Raw genomic sequence first — 26,357 nt, forward strand, 5'->3', positions numbered from 1 at the left:
AATACTGAACACAAATCAGTTAAATAGGACACAAAAATCAATGTTATCAGGAACGTGAGCTGAGTCAATTACTACAGCTATTAAAGAGAGTAAAAACCTGTGTGTTCCAGTAAGCCTAGAGTTTCATATAAGTTTATTAAGGGAGTATTAGAGGAGAAGGGAGAAGGCAATGGCACCCCACTCCAGTACTCTTGCCTGGAAAATCCCATGGACGGAGGAGCCTGGTAGGCTGCAGTCCATGGGGTTGCTAAGAGTCAGACATGACTGAGCGACTTCACTTTCACTTTTCACTTTCATGCCTTAGAGAAGGAAATGGCAACCCACTCCAGTGTTCTTGCCTGTAGAATCCCAGGGACAGGGGAGCCTGGTGGGCTGCTGGCTATGGGGTCACACAGAGTCGAACACAACTGAAGTGACTTAGCAGCAGCAGCAGCAGAGGAGAAAGGTTGAGAACCCAGGCCTGGTCTCAGACACACCTGGAACTCTGTCTGGCTCTGTGTAGGTCCCTTATGCAAACACCCTCTCTAAGCTTCCATTTCCTCATTTATAAGATACAAACAAGAGCACCTAGCTCACAAGGATCATGTGACTATATACAAAGTGCTCAGCCAAATGCTGCCACCGAGTAAAGGTTTATAGCTGTTGTTACTATGACTCCAGAGAGTTTCTGCATCCAAACACGCTTTCTCATTTTCGCACAATTACACGCCCTAACCAGAAGACTTGGGACTTAGGAATCAACTGCCCTCACTGAGCCCTCATCTCCTCTGTCCCTAGGGATGGTGAACTTCAGTGAGGTGTCCGGATACCCCGTGCTGCAGCACTGGAAGGTCCGCTCCGTGATGTATCACATCAAGCTCAACCAAGTGGCCGTCTCTCAGGGTGAGCGCAGCTGTGAGCCGTCACCCACCCCTGGGGTGTGGAGTTCCTTCTCAAGGGCACAAACCTTTTATCCATGTTAAAGATGCCGTCCAAAAATGTAGCCACTTCACAAGATCTATAACCTGTTCACTCGATTCACCCTTCAGGGCAAATGGCTGGAATGGGATCATTTTCTTAGCATAGATTAAATTGCAAGTTCTATCTTGGATGATAGAAGAGATGGAAAGGGCAGTGTGGGAACCATGGAAGATGAGCACCTACTTTATCATTTTTCCTGGGGTCATACAAAAGCAGACTTTTTATAAATTGACAGAATAAAATTTTCCAAATGCAAAGAGTATACTTTAGAGGTTCTATCTGCTGAAAGAAATATGGGAAAGAGGGCAATAAAGGGGAAGCGGTGAAGAAAAATAGAAAACAACCCACTCCAGTATTCTTGCCTGGGAAATCCCATGGACAGAGGAGCCCGGTAGGCTACAGTCCACGGGGTCACAAACACTTGGACACAACATAGTGACTAAACAACACAACAAAGATTTCTAAACAGTAAGTAAACAAGATAGATAGATATAGATTTATCTACTATATATGTGTGTGTGTATACACACACACATACTTATGTCTTTATATCTGTATCTAGTAAGTTAAGAAATAGTGAATTCTAAACTTACTTAGGATAAATTATTCCAAAACAGAACAGTGAGGCATCTTGTGTAAGTATTCTTCAAACCTTAGTGATAAATGCCTTGAGTCAAGTTTTTCCTAACATTTGAGCAATCCCACTGTGAAGTTTGCAAAAGAGAAAATATCTAACAAAACGGCCTTAACGTGGGTTTGCATCCCTATTTCACCTCAGCCCCATGGACTAGAAGAACGTGACTCCACCCCTTGCTCGGGGGCTACAAGAATGTTCCAAACCTGAGCTTTATGCTCCAGAGTCTGGCTTCGCTGTGTTGAGTGGAAGGGGGACTAGAGCTGAATGCTTTTGTTGAGACAGGGTGAGAGGACTCAGGGTTGGCAACAGGGAGGCCGAGCTTTAGGGCCAATGAGAGAGAGATGGAAGGTCAGGGATAGAGAGAAAGAGCAGTGAGACATATACTCGCTAAAGGTAAAGCTTGATGCAGAGAGAAAGAAGAGGCATTAAGGATATAGAATATCTCCAGAGTACACACAGGGGTTTAGATCTTCTCTATCACCAGAGTTCTTGGCAAGAAGGGATTATTAGTGAAGTAAAATCTGCTGGTGCAGAAAATGCCTAGAATGAGATAAGCTACTCTTCATTCTAGAAAAACATGGCAATAGAGACCCTACCCTGAGCACATTCTCATTTGCACTCAGCCCAGATGCTATATGCCTACCAGGGGATAACAGTCGGGTATTTCTGCTGCCACATGCCTTTCGAAGCCACACATGGCATCATGGATGATATGGGTGTCTGCACTTGGGTTCTTAAGCTTGAGCCATGCTCTGCCTTGCCCTGACAGGACACAGGTGTGTCAAAAGGAAGGCTGTACAATGTTGGTCAGAGAAGATACTGGGTTTGAAAAATTTGCCATAGATTATCTTGCTGATAAATATAATTCTCTTAAACAGGGAAAGCAAATCCAAGATTTGTCTGGGGAGGCGAGTGAGGCGGCAAACAGGTTCTTTGTTCCATTTGCCATTTCCCAGTCTTTATATACTTTTTTCCTAAATAGATACAAGCAGTGTTTTAGTGACTTTCCTTTTTATTCGTCTTCCATTGTCTTTCCATTACCAATGTCTCTGCATGAAGAACAAAATCCTGCAGACTTTTTTGATCCCTACACACAGTTAAAATACATTTTACACTGTGACCTTGTACATACACACACACCCACATACACACAACAGAAGTTTCATGAAGCCATATTTCATCTTCTGATGGGAAATGTTCTCTGCTGGTATTTGTGTTTCTATTTTAAACTATGCTATTCTCCTTCATTTTTAATGCTATTATTTGAGCTCACTAAGTTGATTTAATGTCATGATTGTGATTTGGAAAAAAAAAAATTGACTTAAGCAGGTGGGTGGTAGAGATGTGACAATGTTTTACTCAACTTGTACAAAGTTAACAACCAATTGGCTTGAAGAAATATTCTTTTAGGAACTGAAATGTCTGCTTCAGCTACCTGGAAATACTCACCTGATAGTTCCAGCCAGCTCTCCAGCATCACTTTGGGCCATGTGGCACTTGCAGATTTGAGGCTGGAGGGCTTGAGAATCCGGGATACCCATATTATGAATCCTCACTCTTAATCCTGGGTGATGTTTCTCCGTAGCCCTCAGCAACGCTCTCCACTCCCTGGACGGGGCTACATCTCGTGGGGATTTTGTAGCCTTGTTGGACCAGTTTGGCAACCACTACATCCAGGAAGCTATCTACGGCTTTGAGGAATCCTGCTCTATCTGGTACCCAAACAAGCAGGTCCAGCGGCGACTCTGGCTGGAATATGAAGACATCAGCAAAGGTGAGTGACCTGCTCATTGACAAGTTCTATGCTTTGTACAAGCCCTGGCTGCCTGCATGCATCTATGGGATCAAATGCAGGGAGTCTGGAGGTGAAGGTTTAATTCGCCTCAATGCTCTTTTCCATCCTTTGAATTGTCAAGGTTTGGTTACTAAAGCTAAATATCAAAACAGAGGTATTTGGGGAAACTTTAGATACAGGACAGAGTCAAAGCTGTCTGGTCACTGAACTGGTTAATGCAGAGAAAGTAATCTAAAGGTTTTTACCAGCCACCACTCATCCTGCTACCACAGCACAGGCAATGTATTAGATCGTTCTTCTGCAGTAGGGGGAAAGAATAGCCTTGCAGCCTCCCTGTCACTTCCTGCCCCCAGCAATCCCATCCTGCGCTGGCTGGCAACCCCTTCCAGTAACTAACTGCATAGCAAACCCCTTCTCACTCCATCCTGCCCCGTGTTTAGGAGCATTTTTTCCTGCTGCTCTGTGCTATGAGGAAATCTCCATTGCCCCGGGTGTTTATGTAGCTGTGGATAACAGTCTCACAAATGTCCAGTGTTTGATGGCAAGTTAGTATTCAGTCCAAGTATGTATAAGGAACTGGAATTTCTCAAACCTTTTGAATTCACCTTCTAGTGGAGGAGGAGTACTGGCTGGTAAATTTGTATTCTGACTGAGCAAGACTTGGTTTAGAATTGCCATTCATGGAATTTCTTCATCTGAGCTTATCCTCACGGCATTCTGATGAGGCCAAATTATGGAGGTGTGAGTTGTTAAAGGGCAAGTGATGAAATGAGCACAATGAAAACTCAAGAAGTAGGTCAAGCTAAGAGTTGATGACCAAGCTTCCCTCTGAGACTAGGGACCCTCTGCTGTCAGCAGGGCTGCAGCGGGGAAAATGTGCTCCCATGGTTTAGATGCTCTTGGTTCTCTGAGCTCCACACAGATTTCTGTTTTGTCTTGCTTAAGAGGTAGTAGAGGCATGAGAGCCTCTCCTTCCGCTGGACACTTTCTTCCAAAAGAGGCAAGAGGCTTGTGCCTGGGCTGTAGACTTTCTTTCCCGTCCCCCACCAGGTCCTGATTCCTGTAAGCTCAAAGACACAACCACAGGCTTCTTGTCTCCATTCAAGTGTCAACATCTTAAAATTATTCTGATTCCAGTTTGCCAAGAAAGGAGTATAATGTAAGCACATTTCGATAAGACCAGTTCCAGCTGGCAAAACTTTCTTATGTTCCCACTCCAGAGCCTCCTGATTGAACCAAAGGGCTAAACCCTCCTCCATTTCTGTTTGCCAGGGGTTCAAAGATTGCCAGGCTCTGGGACTGTTGGGAGAGGCAAGTCTGACCTTCCTCAGAGCTCCTGGTTCTGCCCCTTGCGTCTCTCCTGAGCATTGTAATATCCTTACTGAGCCCAAGAGGAACATTTGTCCATGGCCTTGGCATTATGCCCTTATCCCTCTTGATCTCAAGCCATTCTTGCACACAGGAGCTAGTTTTGTCACAGTCCAACTGTTGGCTTTATTTTCCCATAAATATGATGTATATCAGCCCTTGCTTGTTATAGATATTAAAATATATTCAACCCCTTTAGTATGTCTGGTTTGATCTGTTGTAGTTGTCCACATATACCTACCCCCAGCTGACCCCTAAATCTGACCTCTGTGTTACCCACTTTGCGTCTCTTATCCTTGGGTCTGATTCTTACACTAAAATATTTTTTTCTCTCTAGGCACTAATTTCTTTTTATTCCAAAAGCATGAAGCCTGCTACTGATTAAGAATTATAAGTACATAAGACAAAGGAAGATTATCTTCTGCTTTTCTGCACTCTGGGGACTGTTGTTCCAAAATGGAATTTATACATTAGTGGTATCAAGTGTTCTGAGAGGACTGTACCTACCATGACATAAAAGTGACACCTTTTTAGACTCGAGTCCTTTGATTATAGGTTCTTACCTGCTCTAACTTTTAAACCTTTCCAGTGAAAAGGGGTTTTCTGTTCTTTGCTTTTGTACCTATGATTAGGTACCTAAAATTGCTTATGGATTGAATAGGAAAAGAGGTTTGTCAGGGGCGAAATGAAGTGGAAAGATCATAGGACTAGGGGTTGGGAGTCTAGAATCAGCCAGGCGACTTTGTTTATTCAATTAACTATCAGCACCTTCCCTGTAAAGCTCTCATGGTGCCTTCCAGCTCTGACACTTTATGGATCCTCGGAGTCTCCCTTCATGTGAGAGGTTTTCTCAGGTCAGGCGTATGAGTTAAAGACTTTCCTTCTCTTTCTTTAAATCACTATGCAGCTTCTCAAGGGTGGGTTCTATGCCTTATTCAACTTTAAAATCCCAGGGTCCAGCACAGAGCTGGGCACAGGACAATCCCTCAACAAGTGTTGGTTGTTGCTGCTGCTGCTGTTGGTGGGGGGAGTGGTGGTAAAGGCCCTTCTCATGTGATGACTTCCTATGTGGGTTTTATCACAGACACATGAAATAGTTTAGGTATGCCTGCCTGATGAGAATAAAAGGTGGATATGAAATCTTTTTGATGTGGACCTGTTTTAAAGTCTTTATTAAATGTATCACAATATTGCTTCTGTTTTATGTTTTGGTACTTTGGTGACAAGGCATGTGGATTCTTAGCTCCCTGACCAGGGATTGAGCCTACATTAGAAGGTGAAGTCTCAACCACTGGACCACGAGGGATGTCCTTAGAGATGGATATTTTTGACCAGATCTTCAAAGGGCAGCCTTTGTTTCAGTGGACACTTATGTGTCATACAACCACTAAATGGTTTGGTCAGACCAATATTTAGGACCACTTGTCTTCAGATAGGGCTTTCCTGTGGCTCAGTGGTAAAGAATCCGCTTGCAATGGAGACCCGGGTTTGATCCCTGGGTCATGGAAGATCCCCTGGAGAAGGGAATGGCAACCCACTCCAATATTCTTGCCTGGAGAATCCCATGGATGGAGGAGACTGGTGGGCTACAGTTCATGGGGTCTCAAAGAGTCAGACATGACTGAACTACTAACACTTCGACTGTCTTCAGACAAGTCTGACTGGAACTCCAGTCAGAAAAGATACTTCCCATTTCTCATTGTCTAAGATTAGTCTCTCTTCTTTTTTAACAGAGCATATAAAGACTATCTGAATTGAAATTTTCCAACCTTGATCTCTCCACTTCTACACTCACTTCCATCTTCTTCCTTATCCTTTGCCCTCATGCCTCAGGAACTGTAGCGAGTTCTTCCTTTTCAGTTGAGTCTCTCCCCCTGTGCCCTTGCTTCCTTCCCTCTCTGCCTCCTCTCAGTCCTCACTCATTGGTCTCCTCCTTTTTCATCTCTACAGCCTCTTCAGCCTGAGTTTCTATTTTCAAAAAAATGAAATTTTTATAAATATGCAACTTTTTTTTATCACTGTTTCCTTTCAACATGTGCTGTGCTAAGTCGCTTCAGTCGTGTCCGACTCTGTGCCACTCTGGACTGTAGCCCGCCAGACTCCTCTGTCCATGGGATTCTCCAGGCAGGAATACTGGAGTGAGTTGCCATGCCCTCCTCCAGGGGATCCTTCCCACTCAGGGATTGAACCTAGGTCTCTTACATCTCCTACGTTGGCAGACGGATTCTTTACCACTAGCTCCACGACACATCACAATCAAATTTCTTAAGTAAGTCATTTGTACATCTTTTCTCTATTTCCTCAACTTCTTTTCACTCTTCAGATAATTTCGTCCAACCCTGTTACACTACAGAAATAACTCTGGAGAAGGAAACTAAGGACTTTCTAAGCAGAGTTTCTGTTTTCTATTCTATAGAAAACTAAACCAAATTATCATTTTAGTTTAGTTTAAAACTGAACTATCATTTTATCTTATCTCGGCAGAAGAATTTGTTCCTGTTGGCCAAGTCTGCCTTTTTGTAAATTCTCTCCTTTGGTGTTCCTGATGGTATTCTGTTCAGATTCTCTTTATTAATCTTGGGCCTTTATTTCTCATTCTTTTTTGCCCTCGCTCCTCTAAAGAAATCACTTAAGTTTTGGTCATTTTTCAGGATTTCATCCTTAATGTTCATCTCATCTTCACTGATGCTGGGTGATTCTCTCCTGTATCTACCTCAACCCATATCTCAAATCCTTCCTTTCTCCCTGAAATTAAAAAACCCATTTGTCTGTGAGTGTTTACCATTTCTACCTGGATATTCCGTGATCATCTCTTTTCTCTGTATTTGTGAACCACATTGATTCGTGAGCCAGATTGATGGGCCAAAATATAAAGTGAGAAGCCCTTCTTTATATTCTCCTCCCCCATCCATGTTCAACCATTTACAAAGTTTTATTCTTTTTAACACCTAAATATTTCATTAACAGGTGTCTTCTCCTATCCATTTCTCAAAATTGCATCTCTTTACGGTATCAGCTCATAGGAAATATTGAAGTAGCATCCTCATGTGCCTCTTTTTGTTCAGTTTTGTGCCTGTGTAGTCCATTCTACATTTCACCATCTGTTATCTTTTTTAAAATGCCCCTTAATGGCTTGACTCTTCAGCTTGAAGCCTTTCACTAATGCCTTACATCATGAACCTGGCTTCACTCCCTGTCTTAGTTTCCTATGGCTGCTGTAACAAATTACTATGAACTTGATGGCTTAAAACATCATACATTTATTCCCAAAAGTTCTGGGACCAGAGGTCCAAAATCAGTTTCAGTGGACCAGAGGTCCAAAATCAGTTTCAGTGGACTCAAGGTATCAGTGAGGCCAGCTTCTGAAAGTTCTAGGGGAAAACCTCCCCCTTGCCTTTTTTGCCCTTTCCAGCTTGTAGTGGCTATCTGTATTCCTTGGCTGAGTCTCTTTCCTCCATCTTCACAGGGCATCACTCCAGTCCCTGAATGACGCGGTCTTCTAACTCCTCCTGCCTTCTCTTATAAGGAGCCTTTTGATTACGTTGGACCCAACCAGATAATGCAGGATACTCTTCCCATCTCAAGACTTGTCGTTTAAGCATATCTGCACAATCTCTTTTGCCAATCACTGGTAACATTCATAGGTTCTAGAAATTAGGACCAGGGCATCTTTGGGAGCAAACATTTAGCCTCCCATCCCCTCTGCCCTCTCTAGCTATTGTGTCACTGACCATTCCCTACCTTGAGCATTCCTCCTCTCTGATGACACAAGATTACTTGCATCAATCCAAAAATGGTTGCATTTGATTCCATACAGTTTTAGGCTTTGAGGCTCCCTTCTTGCTTCAGTCTGAGGCCACAGGTATGTGCTCTAAAGTTTCTACGACTACTTTTCTCACTCCGAAATTCTTTCTTGGGCCTCTCTCTTGCCTCCTCCCTTGAAACTCTTTTTTCTAGTGTCTGTTCCTTTGTTTCATTTCTGGGTGGATCTTATGCTCTGCTTAGGCCCTTAGGATCTACAGGTTTGTCTTCCTAGTTATGATTTCTGTCTCTCACTTGTGTCTTTTAATCACAAACGTCAGCTCCATAAATTGCCATCTGCAGTTAAATGATACCCTGACCCAATGTCAGGCCCCAACTCTGGGTCCAGGGTCAAGATTCCCACTGGTTTGGAAGAGGGCATTGAGCTGTTCCACACTGTTGAGCCTACCCAGCCTTGTCTTCTATCTACCTACATTCTATCACCTCCTTCCTGCTCTTCAAGAGCCAGTTCTAACGTCACCACTTTCACCAAGTCTTCCATGATGCTCTAGTCAGAATCTTTGCTTCCTGTTTTATGCCCTTAGAGCTCCTTATCTATATCCTTTAGCAGTGCTCTTCACATGTCCCTGTATTGTCATTTCCCTGTATGACTGTCTCCCGTGATAATAGACTTGAAAGCATGTACCATATTTCCCTGACTTTTGTAATTTAAAAAGTTTATTTAAAAAATGAAAAATGCATAAAACAGAATAAAGTGAAAAATAAATCTTCTTCTCACTCTTATTTCCCAGTAATCTAGTTCCACTCCCCAGAGGCAACCAGGAAACCATTACTACAGTTTACTATCTATCTGTCCAGAGATGCTGTATTCCTAACCATTTGGAAGTGAACAAAGCATGTTGCAGAAAAGTAGATATATTAGGGTCTTGTCTGTTTCAAAAATGCTGTATATAAAAATATGCATATACCCATCTATATAAATATAATCTTTAGCCTCTCTCTCAGGGCCTTCCCTGGTGGCTCAGCAGTAAAGAATCCTTCTGCAATGTAGGAGGCACAGGAGATGTGGGTTTGATGCCTGGGTAGGGAAGACCCCGGAAGAGGGCATGGCAATCCACTCCAGTGTTCTTGCCTGGAGAATCCAATGGACAGAGGAGCCTGGTGGGCTACAGCCCCTAGGGTTGCAAAGAGTCGGACACGATTGAAGTGACTGAGCCACACGCACACACATACATTCTCTCTCGTACTACATATGTACATTTGTATGTGTGTGTGTGTGTACATACACACACAAGTTATCTGTTTATTTCAAGATTAGGGATATGGTATAGGGTAGGGGCTTTTATTTTTGTACTAAAAGCTTCTTTTGCTTTTCCCACAATAAGCATGGGCCACTTTTCAATAAAACTTTTTTAACACATTAAAAATATATTCTGAAAAGTTTTCTATTATCTCGAGTAAAGATTTAGAAAGTTAACTGGAAAAAGAAGAAAACACAGGTTGTATTTACAAAGAGCTGAACCCTAGATAGAAATCTGGGAGGAAGTGCAAAACAATAGATCATTTCTTATTAATCTTTGAGTCTTCACCCCTGACACAGTGCCTGGAGTATAATTAGCATCACTATTGTCAAACGAGTAAATCCTTTATTTTGTTCTTACTTCAGAAGAAACCAGTAAAAAGAGGCATAGATCTGTAGATTTCAGAAAAGTGACCAAAAAAGTTGAACCTTCTTCCAATAAGAACTTCCACAGGCTTAATTTTAATCCTTAGCCTGACACATTAAGCTCAGTATATTTTCTTTCTCTCTTTCTTCTTTCTTTTTCTTTTTTGGTACTCCATTTGGGAGTGGCTTTCCTTGGGTCTTTCTTCCTTTTCTTTTCCAGTGGCACTTTCATTGGTACATTAGATCTGACCTTTGTCATAGCTCTTCCTTGCCATTGCTTTTGGGGCATATCCGTGGGGTTATCTGGGTGACAATTGGTGATAAGCAAGCTCTTCCTGGCAGCCCACTTCAGTACTCTTGCCTAGAGAATCCCAGGGACGGGGGAGCCTGGTGGGCTGCCATCTATGGGGTCGCACACGACTGAAGTGACTTAGCAAGCTCTTCCTTTTGGCTGTACCTTCTAGTCCATAATCTACTGGGGGTTAGGCAGTGGTCAGGGGGTAGGGGCATTGATTGTTTGGTTTCCAGCCAGTTACTTCCTTTCCATGGCAAAAGCCAAGAAGAATATCTTCCTCTTCTTCCAAGACACAAGCTGAGAGTTTTTCCCTTAAAGGGACTCTCTAGCTCTGAGAGGTCTTAGGTTAGAATCAAAGAAAGAAGTAAACCACCTGAATGACATTATATTTCTACCACACAGAATGCCACCTTTCCCACTTTTCATCAATTAGTTTTTGGGTGGATAGAAGCCAAGAAAGACTCAATCGGTTCATCTTCCTAAGACAGTGAACAGATTTCAGCCATAGCTGAAGCAAAAACAATAGCTGAATCAGTCATCAGCATCTGATCCAGTCTGTGAGACTTGGTCAGCAGAGACCTAGTCTGGTGTATATGATGCTGGTGTGGTCCATAGGCTAACAGGCATAACTGTGCTACATGGCACAAAACCCTGTTACGTTAAAAGCAGAACATAGAAAGCCAGTGAAGAATAATAACTTACGTCTGTGTAATACTTTATGTGTTACAACCCCAGGGTTGCAAACCAGCTGCAAAGGCTCTTTTTATGTACATTTACAATAACAAAGCTAGCACTCAAATGGCAAAGCGATTATAGCATATAGCTATTTTCTTTCAATGATTAATTAATTCATTCAACAAACGTTTGCTGAGGGCCTGCTACATGCAAAACCCTGTAGTGAGCAGAGAGGGGGTTTAGAGGAAACAGCTGTTCTATGGCATTCCCAGGCAGACAGGCCTGATGAAGGTGCTACTGATGCTGAGCCGGGTGGTGTCATAAACAGCAGCTTCCAGGAGGATCTAAGCTTTTTGAAACATATGTGTGTGGATTTAATTTGAGTCTTCAAGTCCCCAGGCTCTGGTGCAGAGTCCGGAGTAAACTGGATCTGTAGATTGAGGGAAGAAGTTATCAAAATAATATTACCAAACAGCCTGTTACGTAGCTTTTCTCATTTAATCCTCAAACATGTGTGCTCAGTCACCTAGTCATGTCTGAGTCTTTTGTGACCTTGTGGGTTGTAGCTCGCCAGGCTCCTCTGTCCATGAAATTCTCCAAGCAATAATACTAGAATGGAAAAAAAAAAAAAATGCTAGAACAGGTTGCCATTTCCTCCTCCAGGGGATCTTCCTGAACCAAGGATTGAATTCAAGTCTTCTGAGTCTTCTGCATTGGTAGGTGGCGTCTTTATCACTGTGCCACCTGGGAAGGCCTCCAGACAACACATCACTTAAGTCTTACCTTCCCTATTTATAGATAAGAAAGTAAAGCCTCAGAGAGCTTAAGTAACTTGCGTGCGGTCACCAAAGCAGTAAGTGACTGAGTGAAGACAAGAAGAATGCCTTCACCTACCAAGATACGTTGCAAATGGCGGCACGCTATTTTGCCTGCCAGTGGCACAAGAAGAGATGAAGGTGGGAAGGTTAGCGGACAAAATGGAAGTGAGATCAAGATGGAATTGAAGCCGAGTCACTGGTCTAAAGTCGCCACCACAGGGCCAGATGTCAACCATGGTTAGACTTCATGGTGGATCTACTGCCTTTCACCTTGGGTTTTCTGGATTTTTGGTTGTTGGTGTTGATTTTTTGGGTGCCGGGGGAGGAGTGGTGGTCCATGATCAATGGTGACAACCCAGATTCTGGAGGAGTGTTTGTTTTCCTGTGCAGCAGTGCTTCTCAAAATTTAATATGCCTGTGTATCACCTGGGATCTTCTTGAAATGGCGATTCTGATTCAGTAAGTCTGGGTGGAGCCTGAGATTCTGCATGTTTAACAAGCTCCTGGATGACACCAAATAGCAAAGCTAGATTCTCTCCTCAGAGACCAACAGGGTGTGGGTTCCTTCATCATCCTGCTTATCCCACCTGGCACAGGAACCTCAACACGGGAGCCACGGCACAGTGGACTCGAGGGCTGTGTCCTGGAGTCGTCTCTGCAGAGGACAGTCTGTCGCAGAGAGGAGGACAAGCCTGGATGGTTTTCACTTTGGACCAGGACTTTTCTCCTTAAAGCCATTGATTGTTAGGCTTGTGTGCAGAATTGAACAGTGCCTTTGGGCACTGAAAGGAATTGGAAATATGCCAACAATTAGGATTAAATGTGATACACACTTTTTTAATCACTTTGTGCTGTAGACAACACTATCCTCATCATACTATCTCAAGGATTCTATTTTTTTAAAAATAGTGTTTGAGTCCCCCATTTGTTTTCCTCTCAAAATAAAAATTTATTAGTTTCATATTTTAACCTGGCTAGTATTTAATTGATGGGATGACAATTCTGGTGGCAATATCGAACTTCTTTCATGTAATGATGAGCCTGACAATAGTGACATCTTGTCCATAATACACGTTAGTAGTTGATTATATAGCTTTCTGGATATAGCTGCTCAAAATATGTAAGCTTTTGCCTTCACAGCTTGATGGATTGCTTCCTGAGGATGGGCTCATTCATCCATTTATTCATTTCCTTCTATATCTGAATATTTGTCTAGGCACTTTGCATATAATGGCAAATGACACAGAAAAACTCCCTGCTTCTCCAGAGCTCATATCTTAGTGAAGAGAGAAAGAAAGTGGCAAGTGACAAATAAATGAGAGCAATGACTCTAGACAGTGATAGATACTATGAAGAAACAAAAATCAGAGGATGTAATAGAGGGTGACTGGGCGATGGGGAAGGGGGTGCTGATTAAGACGGCAGGCACAGAGAAGGCCTCAATGATAGTGATGAAGCAGGGAGTTTGAGCTGAGATGTGGCAGACAGAGCTAATCATGCAAAGATCTAGGAAAAGAACAATCCAGGCAGGGGACATAGAAAATGCAAAGGCTTCATAAGTTTTTGAATTCTCATAGCTTCTAGCATCATGTAGCACATATAGAATTTACTTAGTAAATATCAGACTCATAACCACTATTACTGAGAAGAAAAAGGCCTGGATTCTCTGGTGGACTATGAAGAGAAGAAACTCTGCTGCTAAGTCACTTTGGTCGTGTCTGACTCTGTGCGACCCCATAGATGGCAGCCCACCAGGCCCCGCCGTCCCTGGGATTCTCTAGGCAAGAACACTGGAATGGGTTGCCATTTCCTTCTCCAATGCATGAGAGTGAAGTGAAAGTGAAGTCGCTCAGTCCTGTCCAACTTTGAGTGACCCCATGGACTGCAGCCTACCAGGCCCCTCCATCCATGGGATTTGCCAGGCAAGAGTACTGGAGTGGGTTGCCATTGCCTTCTCCAGAAGAAACTCTACTTCTAGCCAAACTTGTTGTTTCCTAAATTCTGCAAGCTAGGCTGAGATCCATTTGTTTATCCCCCACTTCTTTTATCTAAAATGTAGATCAGTGCTCAGTGGGCTGCCCATGGTGCTACTGATCCAAGAGAAATAAGCATATGGCAGCAGGTTTAAGAGTACAATTCCTATCCTTACTAAGACTTTTATCTTGATCTTAAGTTATGGTCTCCATAACAAAATAGTTTATCTCTGCACAAAAAAATGTGGGGGGGGGGGGAGTGCAAGACAAGTAATGAGGCAATGGGAAATTCTGCACCAAGGTGAAAATTTGAACTTGATATCACTTGGGCTTTCTGCATTTTGGAGGATGGATGCCTTGTGTCTTAAGTGCAATATATCTATATTATAGTCTATCCTACTCTAAGACAGTGTGTTGAGGAAAAGAGCACTGGTGGGAGTGGGGCGGGGGACAGAGAGGGTGGGGAGTGGTCAGGAGACCTGGGCTATTGCGCTCAGTTGAGCCATTAGCCAGCCTGCTGACCTTGGGTAAATTACTTAACGCTCTTCAAAACCATCTTCCCATCTATATAATAACTAACTTGAATTAGGTAATACTTAGAGCTTCTTTTAGTTCTCTGTGACTCTATATACACAGCAAATTATTTCTACATATTAGAAATAGAATAATAGATAATAGATACAATAATAGAATAGAACAGATAATAGAATACTATAATAATAGAATGCAGCATTTAATAAGGCCTGGATCAAGGTTCAATAGGCTAACTCAACTGATACTGCAATGGAAGGAGTTTAATACTGTTGTTTATAGTGAGAATTTAAAGTCAGACAGATAGGCGTCAGAATTTTTATTAAGTTTACTTAATGGCTGTGAGCCTCATTTTCTCTGTCTGTAAAATAGGGCTATTGATACTTAGCTTACAAGTAAGGATCAGATACAATAATTATTTATGAAACAGAGTTTCTAGCATCCTGTAACTGTTCTATGCATTTTGACTCATTATTAGCACTATTATTATTATTATTATTACTAGCATTATTTCAATAAAAATTTCAGTTCAGTTCACTAATTTTTGAACAAAATAGCAGCTGATCAAAATGTCAGAGAGTAAAACTGGATAAATGTGTTCTTCCTAGAAACACCGCTGTGTCTTTTAGAAGTCACAAATCACTAACTAGCCCAGTGGAACAGGGACGTCAAACCTTCATTACAAAAATCAAGACCAGAATCACATCTTTTGGGAGCTATTTTCAGTCCCAGTTATGTAGCTCTTTTGCTGAGAAAAAACCAGGAAATAAACCCCACCCATATGAGAGGGATTTTTTTTTTTTTTGATGGGGGAAGGGAGGCTATAAGACTGTGCTCTCTGTGGAAAAGAATCCCTGGGAAGCTTTGATAAGCAGCCCGGTGTTGCTGCTTTTTAAGTGCAAAGGAGCTGTCAGGTGCATCTTCTGAAGGGGGAAATTCATGCAGGTGTCCAGCTGCAGCAGCCTTCCCTTTACTTTTGACTCAAAACCTGAACTGTCTGGTTGCACCGGCGGCATACAGATGCAGGCTTGGGTTCCCCTTAAGCCCCAGAGGGGAGACCTTGGCTCTAGTAACAACCCAAGTTCCAGCGTAAGTGGGTGTTGGAGTTGAGAGATAATTGACTAATAGTTTCTGTGTTTTTGTTAGGCTCCTATCTTTTCCTGTTCTCCCTTAATAACGTGCTTTAGAGGAATACTCTTGTGTTCTCAGAGGCACAAGGGGGTCAACAATTTCTGAAAGGTGGGGGCTACAGCTAACGAATCTCCGAGATCACTCCCTACTCCTACCCCATCTCTTGCAACACACAATGCCAAGCATGGCATCTAGCAGGCAGTCAGTACATGTTGGTTGAATAAGTAAGTGAGTGCCATACTTTTGTCTCCTCCTTTTCCCCTTCCAAGGGAAACAGCAGCCTGTTGTCTAAGACAGCATTGCCTCAAACACCTTTTCCTTCAGCCCGTGGCTAGTCTCCCTCTCATCATCCCTCTTCCATATCTCCAGGTTTGATTGTTTCGTGTGGGGGATATCATGCACTTGCCCTGTCTCAGGATCTATGTCATGTCCTAGGATTTGGCACAGGAAGAATAGGCTAGTCTTTAAAACTGAGTGAGCAGCACAAGGTAGGACTGGAATTATATACTAGGAACTGGGGCAAATCCATGTGTGGACCTCCAATACGTGATGGTTATTTCAACTTTCTGGCTACCACTTGGTGCTGTAGGAGCCAACAATAGTTTTTCTTTTACCACCTTTCCTATCATTGCTTTTTCTAAAAGCAAGTAGGAATGCAACTTGTATAGGAATGCAACACAAGACATAAAACTACATTGACTTAAACCAACAAATCAACAAACCCCTTTCATCAAAGCTTATCCATTGGCCACTACTTATTACTAGTTTGCATTCCTCTGTCATCAGAGACTGTCTCCCTGAATCTCATGGAACTCTTTGGAAGTTGGTTCAATGACTAAAAGATGAAAATTAAATGAAAAAATTAAAAATACATAAGAAAAAACTAATGTCAAGGAAATCAGCAGAAAAAAAAAATGGATTAGGTAAGTCATTAATTTAGAAAAAAATGCGAGTAGTTGACATCATTTTCGAATGTGGCCCCAACTGCCAGCTACACTACACAATGAAGCTGGTTAATGTTACAACAGTCAAAGGCCCCAGTGTATGTCATTTCTGTCTCTGTTACTGATGAGAGGAAGATGGTTTTCCAATCAGATCAACTTCCCTCTACGAAATTCACTAGTACCCTTTGACACAACGACTGATATATTGGTGACAGCAGGGTCAAGGGCACATAGACCTCGATTAGCAGCACCATGAGGGAAGGCTGAGTTCCTCTGCAAAGTAATGATGTGTATGCCTTCATTCAGAAACGTATGTCATTTGCTGTAGATCAGTGCCGTGCTAGGCGTCAGGAGTACATGGGTAGTCAGAGAAGGCTCCTGGCCCACTGTGGGATTCTAGATGTTGAGGCCAAGCATAGCTCTTTCTTTTGCCAGCCTCATCTTCTGTCTTCTCTTCTTTTGTTTGGCTAGTCAGCATCTGTGGGACAGCATGATTGAACTCTCTGAAAACAAAGTGAAAGAAAGGGTTGGTTGTTCAGTCGTGTTCGACTCCTTGCAATCCCATGGACTGTAGCCCGCCAGGCTCCTCTGTCCATGGGATTCTCCAGGCAAGAATGCCGGCGTGCCATTTCCTTCTCCAGCAGATGAATCTTTCTGACCCAGGGATCAAACCCAAGTCTCCTGCATTGCAGATGAATTCGTTACCATCTGAGCCACCAGGCAAGCCCTCTCTGGGCTTTTCTTTGACCCACAAAAGAGGCAGAGAAAGTTGATGCAAGGTCCCAAACATATTTCCCACCCTGAGAGTTCATCCCGTTCCTTGGAAAGTTTCTTCAACCTGTGTGTATTCTGTCTACTGCCAAAGTGCCCATATTCAAGATGGCTGCTGCTCCCAGGAGCAATCTGTGAGACACTGAAGATGGGACACAAAGGGACAGGTGTGGAGAGCTTTAGATGAAAGACCCATGGCAGTGCCAACAATCCTGGGGAGAGGGGCTATTGGGCCAGGTTGGACCATTCCCTGGTCATGTGTGATGGCCGCACCACTGGCTGGCCGTTTTGTGCAGGGCTGTGTGCAGACTACCTGTGGTCTGGCAACCTCCCGCTGAGGCCAGAGAGGGCGATGGTACCTACCTAAACAGAGTTCATGCCCTGGGGCTCCAGGAAGGGGTCACACCGGTCTCCCCTTAAAGCCTAACATGACTGGAAAGGGATAGAGAGCTTGGCAAAGACTTAACCACACAAGGCCCATCCAGTTGATCAAGTCTGGCAGGGGATGGGGTTCATCCCATAGAGTTAGAATCTAACAGCACAGAAACCCTTGGTTTAGAGCAACTGCAAAAAGCAAGCAGGTTCAAAAGACTTGAAAATATTTTCCTTTTGCTGATCAACAAAATAACAAAGAAAGAAAAAGAAAGGTCGAAGCATTTCTCAAGTGCAATTTCTCAATAAATCTGCCAGTTAAAATATGTGATTTGTAGGTAAAATGGGAGTGCCTGTGACAGGAGAAAACAGCCTAATCGGGTCAGCCAATAGCCTAGACTCCCTTGACATTTTCTTGTTTCCTGGGGGTTTTTCTTTAGTCAGCTTGATTCCACAGGGGCAGCTTATAAAGCCACTCAGTGTGTGCCTCTGTCGCCCGCCCTGACTGCTGTGGTCCCTCTTGTCAATTTATTGCAAGTCCAGTCGATTACTGCGGTAATTGGTTCTATATATATTGATGTGTTTGGGGGCATTTGTGGCTTTATGTATTTTCACTGAGTCTGATTTGCCTTCTTCTTAAGAGAGCAGAGACTCTGCCCACATCTTTGCATCTTCCAATAGCTGTTACTTCAGACTCTGCTCACAGCACATTCACATTTAATACTGATCATGGTAATGTGGCTGTAGATAATCAAAAGACGGCAGCCCCAAAGTTTTACTGGTCAGTCGCTGCATTCTTTTACAAAGCTGGATAGAAGGAAGTGTTATTTTTTTAGAATTTCAGAATTTCCATTGTATCTCCCTTTGAGGGTAATCCATGTGTTGGGTCCTGTGTGGATCATGAATCTTGCATTCATTGGGCTGGTAAAGATCATTCATGATCTACAGATAAATATAAAAGCAAAATTTTAAAATAAACTTATTTATTTTTAATTGGAGAATAATTGCTCCACAATATTGTATTAATTCCTGCCATACATCCACATAAATCAGCCATGGGTGGGACTGGGTGGGAGGTGGGAGGGAGGTTGAAGAGGGAGGGGACATAAAAACAAATCAAAACCAATTATAGTTCAATCAGTCATTTTTAAAAAACTATTTTATCATTCAGTGAGTATTGATTGAGGTTCTGCTTTGTGTAGGCATTGGGCAAACAACACTGTAGAAAGAACTTGATTCCTGCTCTCATGGAGAAGACGTGGATGAGACAGAATATAAATAAGTCAGTAAGGAATAAACAAAATACTAGAAACTTTGAGCTATGAGGGTAATGTGGGTGCAGTGACAGGGTGACAAGGCAGTGTCCACTTTAGAAAGGGTCATCTGGGAGGATGTGAGCGGCGTTTATGTTGAGATTGGAGGCTGAGCTGGAGGAAAGCCATCCCAGGAAAGGGGAATGGACAGTGCAAAGTACTGAGGTGGGGAGGCCTAGTGGGGTTACAGCCTGGAGAGTGAGGAAACCTTGGCCTGGCTGGAGATGGAAAGGATGGGGATGGCTGGGCAGAGTCATGGAGGCAAGTACCCCAGGCACACCTGGGGCACTGCACTGGGTAGAGAACAGCTTCGAGGGAGTCAGAGTGGTCACATGGACACCAATAAGGACCTAAAGGAGGAAGCTGGGCAGTGGACATTGGAGAGGCAAGAACAGAGTGAGGTTTGTTTATGGCATAGAGAAACTTGAAGACAGGGTGAGTCTGGGAGAGAGAGAGGCTGGGGAAGAGGAGTCGAGATAATTTCTAGATATTTGCTTGGGCAACTGATGATGCTGGAGCACCTTTGACACATTGAGGGGCGATGGGATGGAACAGGTTAGGGAGGGAAGAGCTTCATGCAGACTTGGAGTTGCTAGGGAGACAGCCAGGTGGAGAGGTCAAGTAAGCCATTAGCCGTGCAGGCCTGGAGCTCAGAGGAGAGGTCGGTGCTGGAGTTTCAAGTGGGAGCCTGCAGAGTTCAACCAGCGTCCTGGATGATCTTACCCGGGGAGGAAGACATAGAAGCAAAGCTGGTCCCAGCCCAAACTCTGAATTGCTTGCACAGTTAGAGGCCAGGTGAAGATGGCAGGTGGAGGGGTAGTTCAGCAAAGGAGACCATGAGGGATCAGCAGGGAGGTGGGAGGATCCAAGGAAGGCTGAGGTGAGGAAGACAGTGGGCGGCTGTCTTGTCCTGCTGACTGAGATCTGTAGGTCAAACATCATAGCCTTAGAGCAGTGTTCCCTTAGAAAATCATAAATTATTGCCATCACAAAGGCCCTGGTGAAATATGCACAGGAACGTCCAATGATGAGTGTTCTTCACATAGCTCATACCTCGCCCCACAATTATGAAGTGAGGAGGTAGGTTCTTATTATGATCCTGTCTGGTGAAGGGTCTTTGTGAGTCGTGCTCACTCACAATGGCTTCAGTTTGAATTGTGAAGCCACGAAAGGTGCTTTGCAAAGCAGAGCTCTGTCCTTCAGGGCATCTCCAGAGTGAGTGTGTTGTTAGAGATCCTCGGGGCGCTGAGCAGTGGAACCATTCCCCATACGGGATGTCTGCCTGCAGACCCTGTGCTCTTGAAGGATGCCCCCACCCCTCCCACTGACAGTCCTGCACCCCCAGTTCCGGGGGAGGAGCAGACACTAGTCTGTGGTCACATAGAGAGTAGCAAAACCAGGAGTGGAGCCCAAGCTTGGTCATTCATTGTCCTTGTCTCGCAGATCTGTGCATTGCTTTTTGAATGTATTAAAAATCAGGAGGGCTTGGGATGCTTGTACCATTGACTGGATGTGTCTCTTTGAATTTTGGATCATCCCACAATGCTCTCTCAGGATAAACACCCCCTCCCATAAGGCTGACAGATTCTACTTGAGATGGTCCACTCTTAACAGTTTTATTATTACTAGGCATGATTAGCATAATAGCAAGCAAAATAAAATCTTTATTCTGCCCACTTCTTACTTTGCCATCCCAGTCCTGGGAAGAGAGTTCCTTTCCACAACTTAAGAAACAGTCACTGAATACCTACTGCTAAAAATAGACTGAATGCCAGTTCCTCTGCCAAGTGTCCAGAATATGCTGATGAATAAGAGCCAGGCCCTACCCTCAAGCTGTTCATAAATTATGTGGGAGGGTGTCCAGTAAACCAGAAATTGCAATATAATGTGATAACGACTATAAGAGACTGGAAAACAGTCAGCAGGGAAGAGAAGCTCCTAGCCCAGACTGGAGCCAATTTGTGAAACCCTCCTGGAGTGTTGCCTAGACAAAAAGATGGAGGGTGGGTGGACATTGACAGGCAACTCCTGGGGGAAAGGTGTTCTCAGTGGGAAAAGGCAGGGCATGTAAACACAAGGAATGAGATGACACAGTACCGCTGGCACGTGCGGGACAGCTGGAGGCAGGGTCGGTGGGCAGGGAGGGTGGGTTGGTAGGGAGGTGTAAAGGGCCCACTGGCCAAGTGCTGTTCTCCTACTTCTATCTTAAAGAGGTTTGAAGGACCTACTTGTACTTTATGTGGTTTGGGAGTTGTTAAAGAATTCCAGCAGAGAAAGGATGTGTTCCTACCATGCTCTAGAAACTTACCCCTGGACAACATGGAGGATGACTGACATGAAAACCAGAGGTAGGTTGACCAGTCAGGACAGTTTTGGAGATGACCAGATGGGAACTGCTGAAGGTCTGGACTAAGGGGGACGAAATGTCGAGTGTAGGGTAGATGTGACAGTAATTTTGGAAACATCGCTAATAGGTGACTTTTTGGATGTGGAAGGTGAGAACGTGGTCAGCCATGGCAAGGCCCAGCCCTGGAAATGTTCTAGATAGGCAGAAATGGAAAACCTGGGTCTCCTGCAGCGATTTCCCCAGTTATGGAATGGTAGGAGTTGAAAACTCTTTAACCCAGACATTAAACTGAGCTGACATGGATTGCAGAGTAGCAGAATTTTTGCTTTTCACGATAGTACAGTTTGCTTACGAATGCTGACATGGTAGAGGATGCCAAAGGTAGTAAACTCACCTTTCTGGGGTGTCCATCCTAGCAAGAGCTCCCTTTTTCGGGGCTCGTGAACTGCAGGCATGCCTTATGGAGAGGCAGGGAGGAATGAAAACCCTAACTACTCACCTGCATCCTTACCTCACGAGTAGCCTGTGCTTTGTCCGGAACCCCAAGTGGAAACACCTTGAACCCAGCTCAAGGCACGATGCGAACACTTCCTCCAACCAGCCCAGACCCAGTCATCTGGCCTAGCACAGAAAAAAACACTCAGCAGTGATCTACATGCTCTCTGATTTTCAGACACAAGTTAGTCCATCCACCACAGTAAAAATCGCTGCAGTTTTTCTGCTGCAAGCCATCTGGGCAGAGATGAGTTCGGGCCATGGGTGAAAGATGGAGAAGGGGTAGGGCAGGCAGGATTCAGGTTTATACAACACACCGGTGCTTTCCTGCAGCAGCTGGAGGTCATATTCCCATAAACACTCAGATTCTTACCATCCCGAGCATATGTTTCCTTGTTATCTTTTAATTGGTTTTTATTCTAAATTTAACACCGAGCAGTGTGTGATGGCGGAGACTGCAAGCACTGGAGTGGTACGTGTCAATTCCAGGGCTGCCTGAGACATCAGGACCTTATCTGCACCCTCCCTCTCCTCCCCACATCACACCAGCCCCCATTAGGAAGCTGGAGACTGTTCCTCCTGCCCTTTTCTGCCGGTGTTGTCATGTTTATAGATGTCAGGTTCTGGGGAACAAAGGAAGAGAAGTAATCTAAAATCCGAATGATTCCACCGGAAGCTGTGTGTAACGGCAGGTGAATGCCAACAGATTGGAGGCTGGTATCAGCAGTCCTGTGATGCATGAAATCCTGCATCCCAGGAAGGGACTTCAGAAATTGTCGAAAGCACCTCAGCAAAATGCAGTGATCGGGTGTTCTCGAGAAAGATGGGGAAGTCTGATTCTGAAGATCTCGTGTATCTATGATGTGGAAGGAAGCCTGATGCAAAGGGAGGAGGACTGGGGAGTTAGAGACTCAGTGGCTGAGTGATTTTAAAACAAATCCTCATTTGCAAAGCGGGATAATGAGAATTTTGCAGAGGATTGTCAGGACTAAGAGTCTTAAGGTTGGCAGAGCCCCTGGTCCCTAGTTGTTGTTCAGTCACTAAGTCATGTCCAATTCTTTGTGATCCCATGGACCTCCAGCATGACAGGCTCCTCTGTCCTCCACTGTCTCCCAGAGTTTGCTCAAATTCTTGTCCATTGAGTTGGTGATGCTATTGAACCACCTCATTCTCTGCCTCCCTCTTCTCCTGCCCTCAGTCTTTCCCAGCATCAGGGTCTTTTCCAGTAAATCCACTGTTCGCATCAAGAGACCAAAGTATTGAAGCTTCAGCTTCAACATCAGTCCCTAGTAGGTCCTCAAGAATGTAACCATTAGGTGATTTTCTAAGATAGGCTCTGTAGCACACAAGTCCTACAATATTTTCTGCACGACATGAATTTCATGTTCAAGTTATTTTTGACAACACTGGCTGCTTTATTTCCTTCTCAGAGATTTGCAATACAGATGAGAATTTTAAAGGCTTTTTGAAGATTTACCAAGATTTTAAGATTTGCTTAACTTTCACTCAGGTTGCTCCCTCACATGAGAGATTGAATATCTTTTTGTCTGTCTGTTATTTTGAGTAATGATATTAACAGATCCTAAAAGAGAGAAGTTCTATGAGAACTACTTAGAAAAATTCTGAGTTTGTAGCTCATTGTTTAGTTTCTCAGTCGTGTCCAACTCTTTGCGGCCCCAGGGACTGTAGCCCACCAGGCTCCTCTGTCCATGGGATTTCTCAGGCAAGAGTACTGGAGTGGGTTGCCACTTCCTTTTCCAGGGGATCTTCCCCACCCAGGAATTGAACCCAGGTCTACTGTATTGCCAGGTGGATTCATTACCACTGAGCCACCAGGGAAGCCCTGGGTTTATAGTTATGCTGTTTCTAATAAGGTAGAAGCTTTCCTTTTAAACACCTCTCTCCAGACCCAGCATCAAATCCTCATTTCTTCTGAAATACTCCCTTGGTTTGCCCCTCATTCTGGGCCGCACCAGTCCAATCCCCAGACCTCCAAGTTTTTATCGTTACTACAGCCCCCCGGCTGGTCTTTTTTGCCTCTAGTTTCTCATTCATTTGAAGTCAGTCTACATTTCACCACCTGACTCATCTTCCTCAGCTGTTTTCATCCTCTATGCTATTTCCTGCCCAGTTTTAAGAAAGATTGATTGCTAACTGTTGCTTCAAGCCTAAACAACCTAGTCTGCTTCTTCAGGAGCCTGTTCAATATGGCCCTACTTTGTTTATGTAACTTTAATGCTCATTATTTTTCCAGTCAACACCTCTGTGTCACAGTGTTAAACTCTTTAATGGCCTCCTTGGCTCCCATTACCTCTACTTTTGACCTTTCTGCCCCCACCATGATACTCCACATTGTCCTAACTACCTGGTCAGCTCCTCCCATTCTTCTAAACATAGCATGGCAACCCACTCCAGTAATGTTGCCTGGAGAACCCGCATGGACAGAGGAGCCTGGCGGGCTACAGCCCATGGGGTCTCAAAGAGCTGGATACAACTGAGCAACTGAACATGAAGCTTCCTGAGATTTCTCTGGCCTCACTGATAACCCCTCTTCTTCAAACTCCTGTAACAAGTGCTAATCTCAGCCACGTGATAAAGGACTGATTGGATACCCTGGAGTCAGACAGACCTGGGTATAAGTTTTGCCTCTTCTAGTGAGAACTTTGTGAGTGTGGGCAGAGTAATTAACCTCTCTGTTGCTCAATTTTATCATCTTTAAAAGACGGACAATTTCCGCACCAGCCACAAAGGTCAATATGGAGGACTGATCTCAGCATTAACCCTAACCTGGATATTTAAGAAATCCAGTCATCCTTTCATGTTCTGCAAGTTGTCTTGCTGCAGAGAACCATCCTTCCCACTTAGGAGAGTCACAGATGCCCTCCTTGTTTTATCAATGACAAGTGCAGGCACAGACCCTCGAAGTTCCCATTCTTTGCCATATAAATGATTCGCTCAACTGCTGTCATCACTGATCAATCAGAACTAAATCCTTGTTAATTGGATTTTGGTTAAGCTTCTCTCCTTTCTTCAGGCTCCTGAGCTTTGGCCCACCTTCAGCCTAAGCCAGTATACAGCCACTCCTGAGAATGGACTAGTCTCACACCACTTCCCTACATGTGGTTCTTCCTAGCTTTGTCTACTTCTCTCTATAAAAGAAAAACTCTTTTTTCCCCCCTAACTTCAAGATACTGGCAAATCTTATCAGAGCCCACCAATTGTAATCATCCCCCTCTATTATGACAGTCATGTCTTGCATATCTCCCCCAGACAGGTCTTCTTCTTGTTCAGTCGCTCAGTCATGTCCAACAATACTTTGTTACCCCACAGACTGCAGCACTCCAGGCTTCCCTGTCCTTCACCATCTCCTGGAGTTTGCTCAAACTCATGTCCATTGAGTCACTGAGCCATCCAACCATCTCATCCTCTGTCACCCACTTCTCCTCTGGCCTGCAATCCTTCCCAGCATCAGGGTCTTTTCCAATGAGTCCACTCTTTGCATCAGGTGGCCAAAGTATTGAAACTTCAGCTTTAGCATCAGTCCTTCCAATGAATATTCAGGGTTGATTTCCTTTAGGATTGACCTTGCAGTTCAAAGGACTCTCAAGAGTCTTCTCCACCACCACAGTTCAAAAGTATCAATTCTTTAGCCCTCAGCCTTCTTACATCTATACATGACTATGGGAAAAACCACAGCCTTGATTAGGTGGACTTTTGTTGGCAAAGAGATGTCTCTGCTTTTTAATACACTGTCTAGGTTTGTCATAGCTTATCTTCCAAGGAGCAAGCACATTTTAATTTCATGGCTGCAGTCACCATCTGCAGTGATTTTGGAGCCCAAGAAAATAAAGTCTGTCACTGTTTCCATTTTTCCCCCATCTATTTGCCATGAAGTGATACGACCAGATGCCATGATCTTAGTTTTTTGAATGTTGAGTTTTAAGCAAGTTTTTTCACTCTCCTCTTTCACTTTCATCAAGAGGCTCTTTAGTTTCTCTCACTTTCTACCAGTATAATGGTATCATCTGCATATTTGAGATGGTTGATATTTCTCCCAGCAATCTTGATTCCAGCGTGTGCTTAATCCATCCCAGCATCTGCCTGCAGTACGGGAGATCTGGGTTCTATCCCTGGGTTGGAAGATCCCCCAGAGAAGGGACTAGCTACCCACTCCAGTTTCTTCCCTGGAGCATTCCATAGACAGAGGAACCTGGCAGGCTATAGTCAATGGACTCACAAAGAGTTGAACACAACTGAGCGACTAACACCTGCACTTTTTTAAAGTATGAAATGGCAACCTACTCTAGTATTCTTCCCTGGAAAATTCCATGGACAGAGGAGCCTGGCAGGCTACAGTCTCTGGGGTCATAAAGAGCTGGACACGGCTGAGCATGTAAAGACACCACACATTGTCAAAGGCTTTAGCGTAGACGTGTCTGGCAATAGTCTTTTTTAATAAGGCATGCCCTACTTAGTCTAGATTTGCCTTTTGCTTGACAGAATA

The 26,357-nt window shown here is 43.9% G+C and overlaps 1 protein-coding gene and 1 long non-coding RNA gene across 7 annotated transcripts in view; one reads left to right on the forward strand and one right to left on the reverse strand.

Annotated features, from left to right (window-relative positions):
* ASTN1 (astrotactin 1) overlaps positions 1-26,357 on the forward strand; it is a 353,111-nt gene that overhangs the window by 264,362 nt on the left and 62,392 nt on the right. For both annotated transcript variants that reach the window (XM_006047010.4, XM_025285587.2), the window contains exons 15-16: positions 778-882; positions 3,183-3,371. In XM_006047010.4, the coding sequence (XP_006047072.1) occupies positions 778-882; positions 3,183-3,371 (294 nt within the window). The remainder of the gene's footprint in view (positions 1-777; positions 883-3,182; positions 3,372-26,357) is intronic.
* Positions 14,785-25,091, reverse strand: LOC123333656. Of its 5 annotated transcripts, none has more exons than XR_006551097.2 (4): positions 24,641-25,091; positions 21,858-21,979; positions 19,735-19,935; positions 14,785-17,058 (listed from the first exon to the last, which is right to left on the reverse strand). It is a non-coding gene; the product is annotated as an uncharacterized LOC123333656 (long non-coding RNA). The 5 variants fall into 5 exon arrangements; XR_006551098.2 differs by having other exon boundaries at positions 21,870-21,979; positions 24,641-25,089; XR_006551096.2 differs by lacking the exon at positions 24,641-25,091 and adding an exon at positions 22,227-23,436.

The sequence above is a fragment of the Bubalus bubalis genome, chromosome 5, assembly GCF_019923935.1.
Source record: "Bubalus bubalis isolate 160015118507 breed Murrah chromosome 5, NDDB_SH_1, whole genome shotgun sequence".
Taxonomy (NCBI): domain Eukaryota; kingdom Metazoa; phylum Chordata; class Mammalia; order Artiodactyla; family Bovidae; genus Bubalus; species Bubalus bubalis.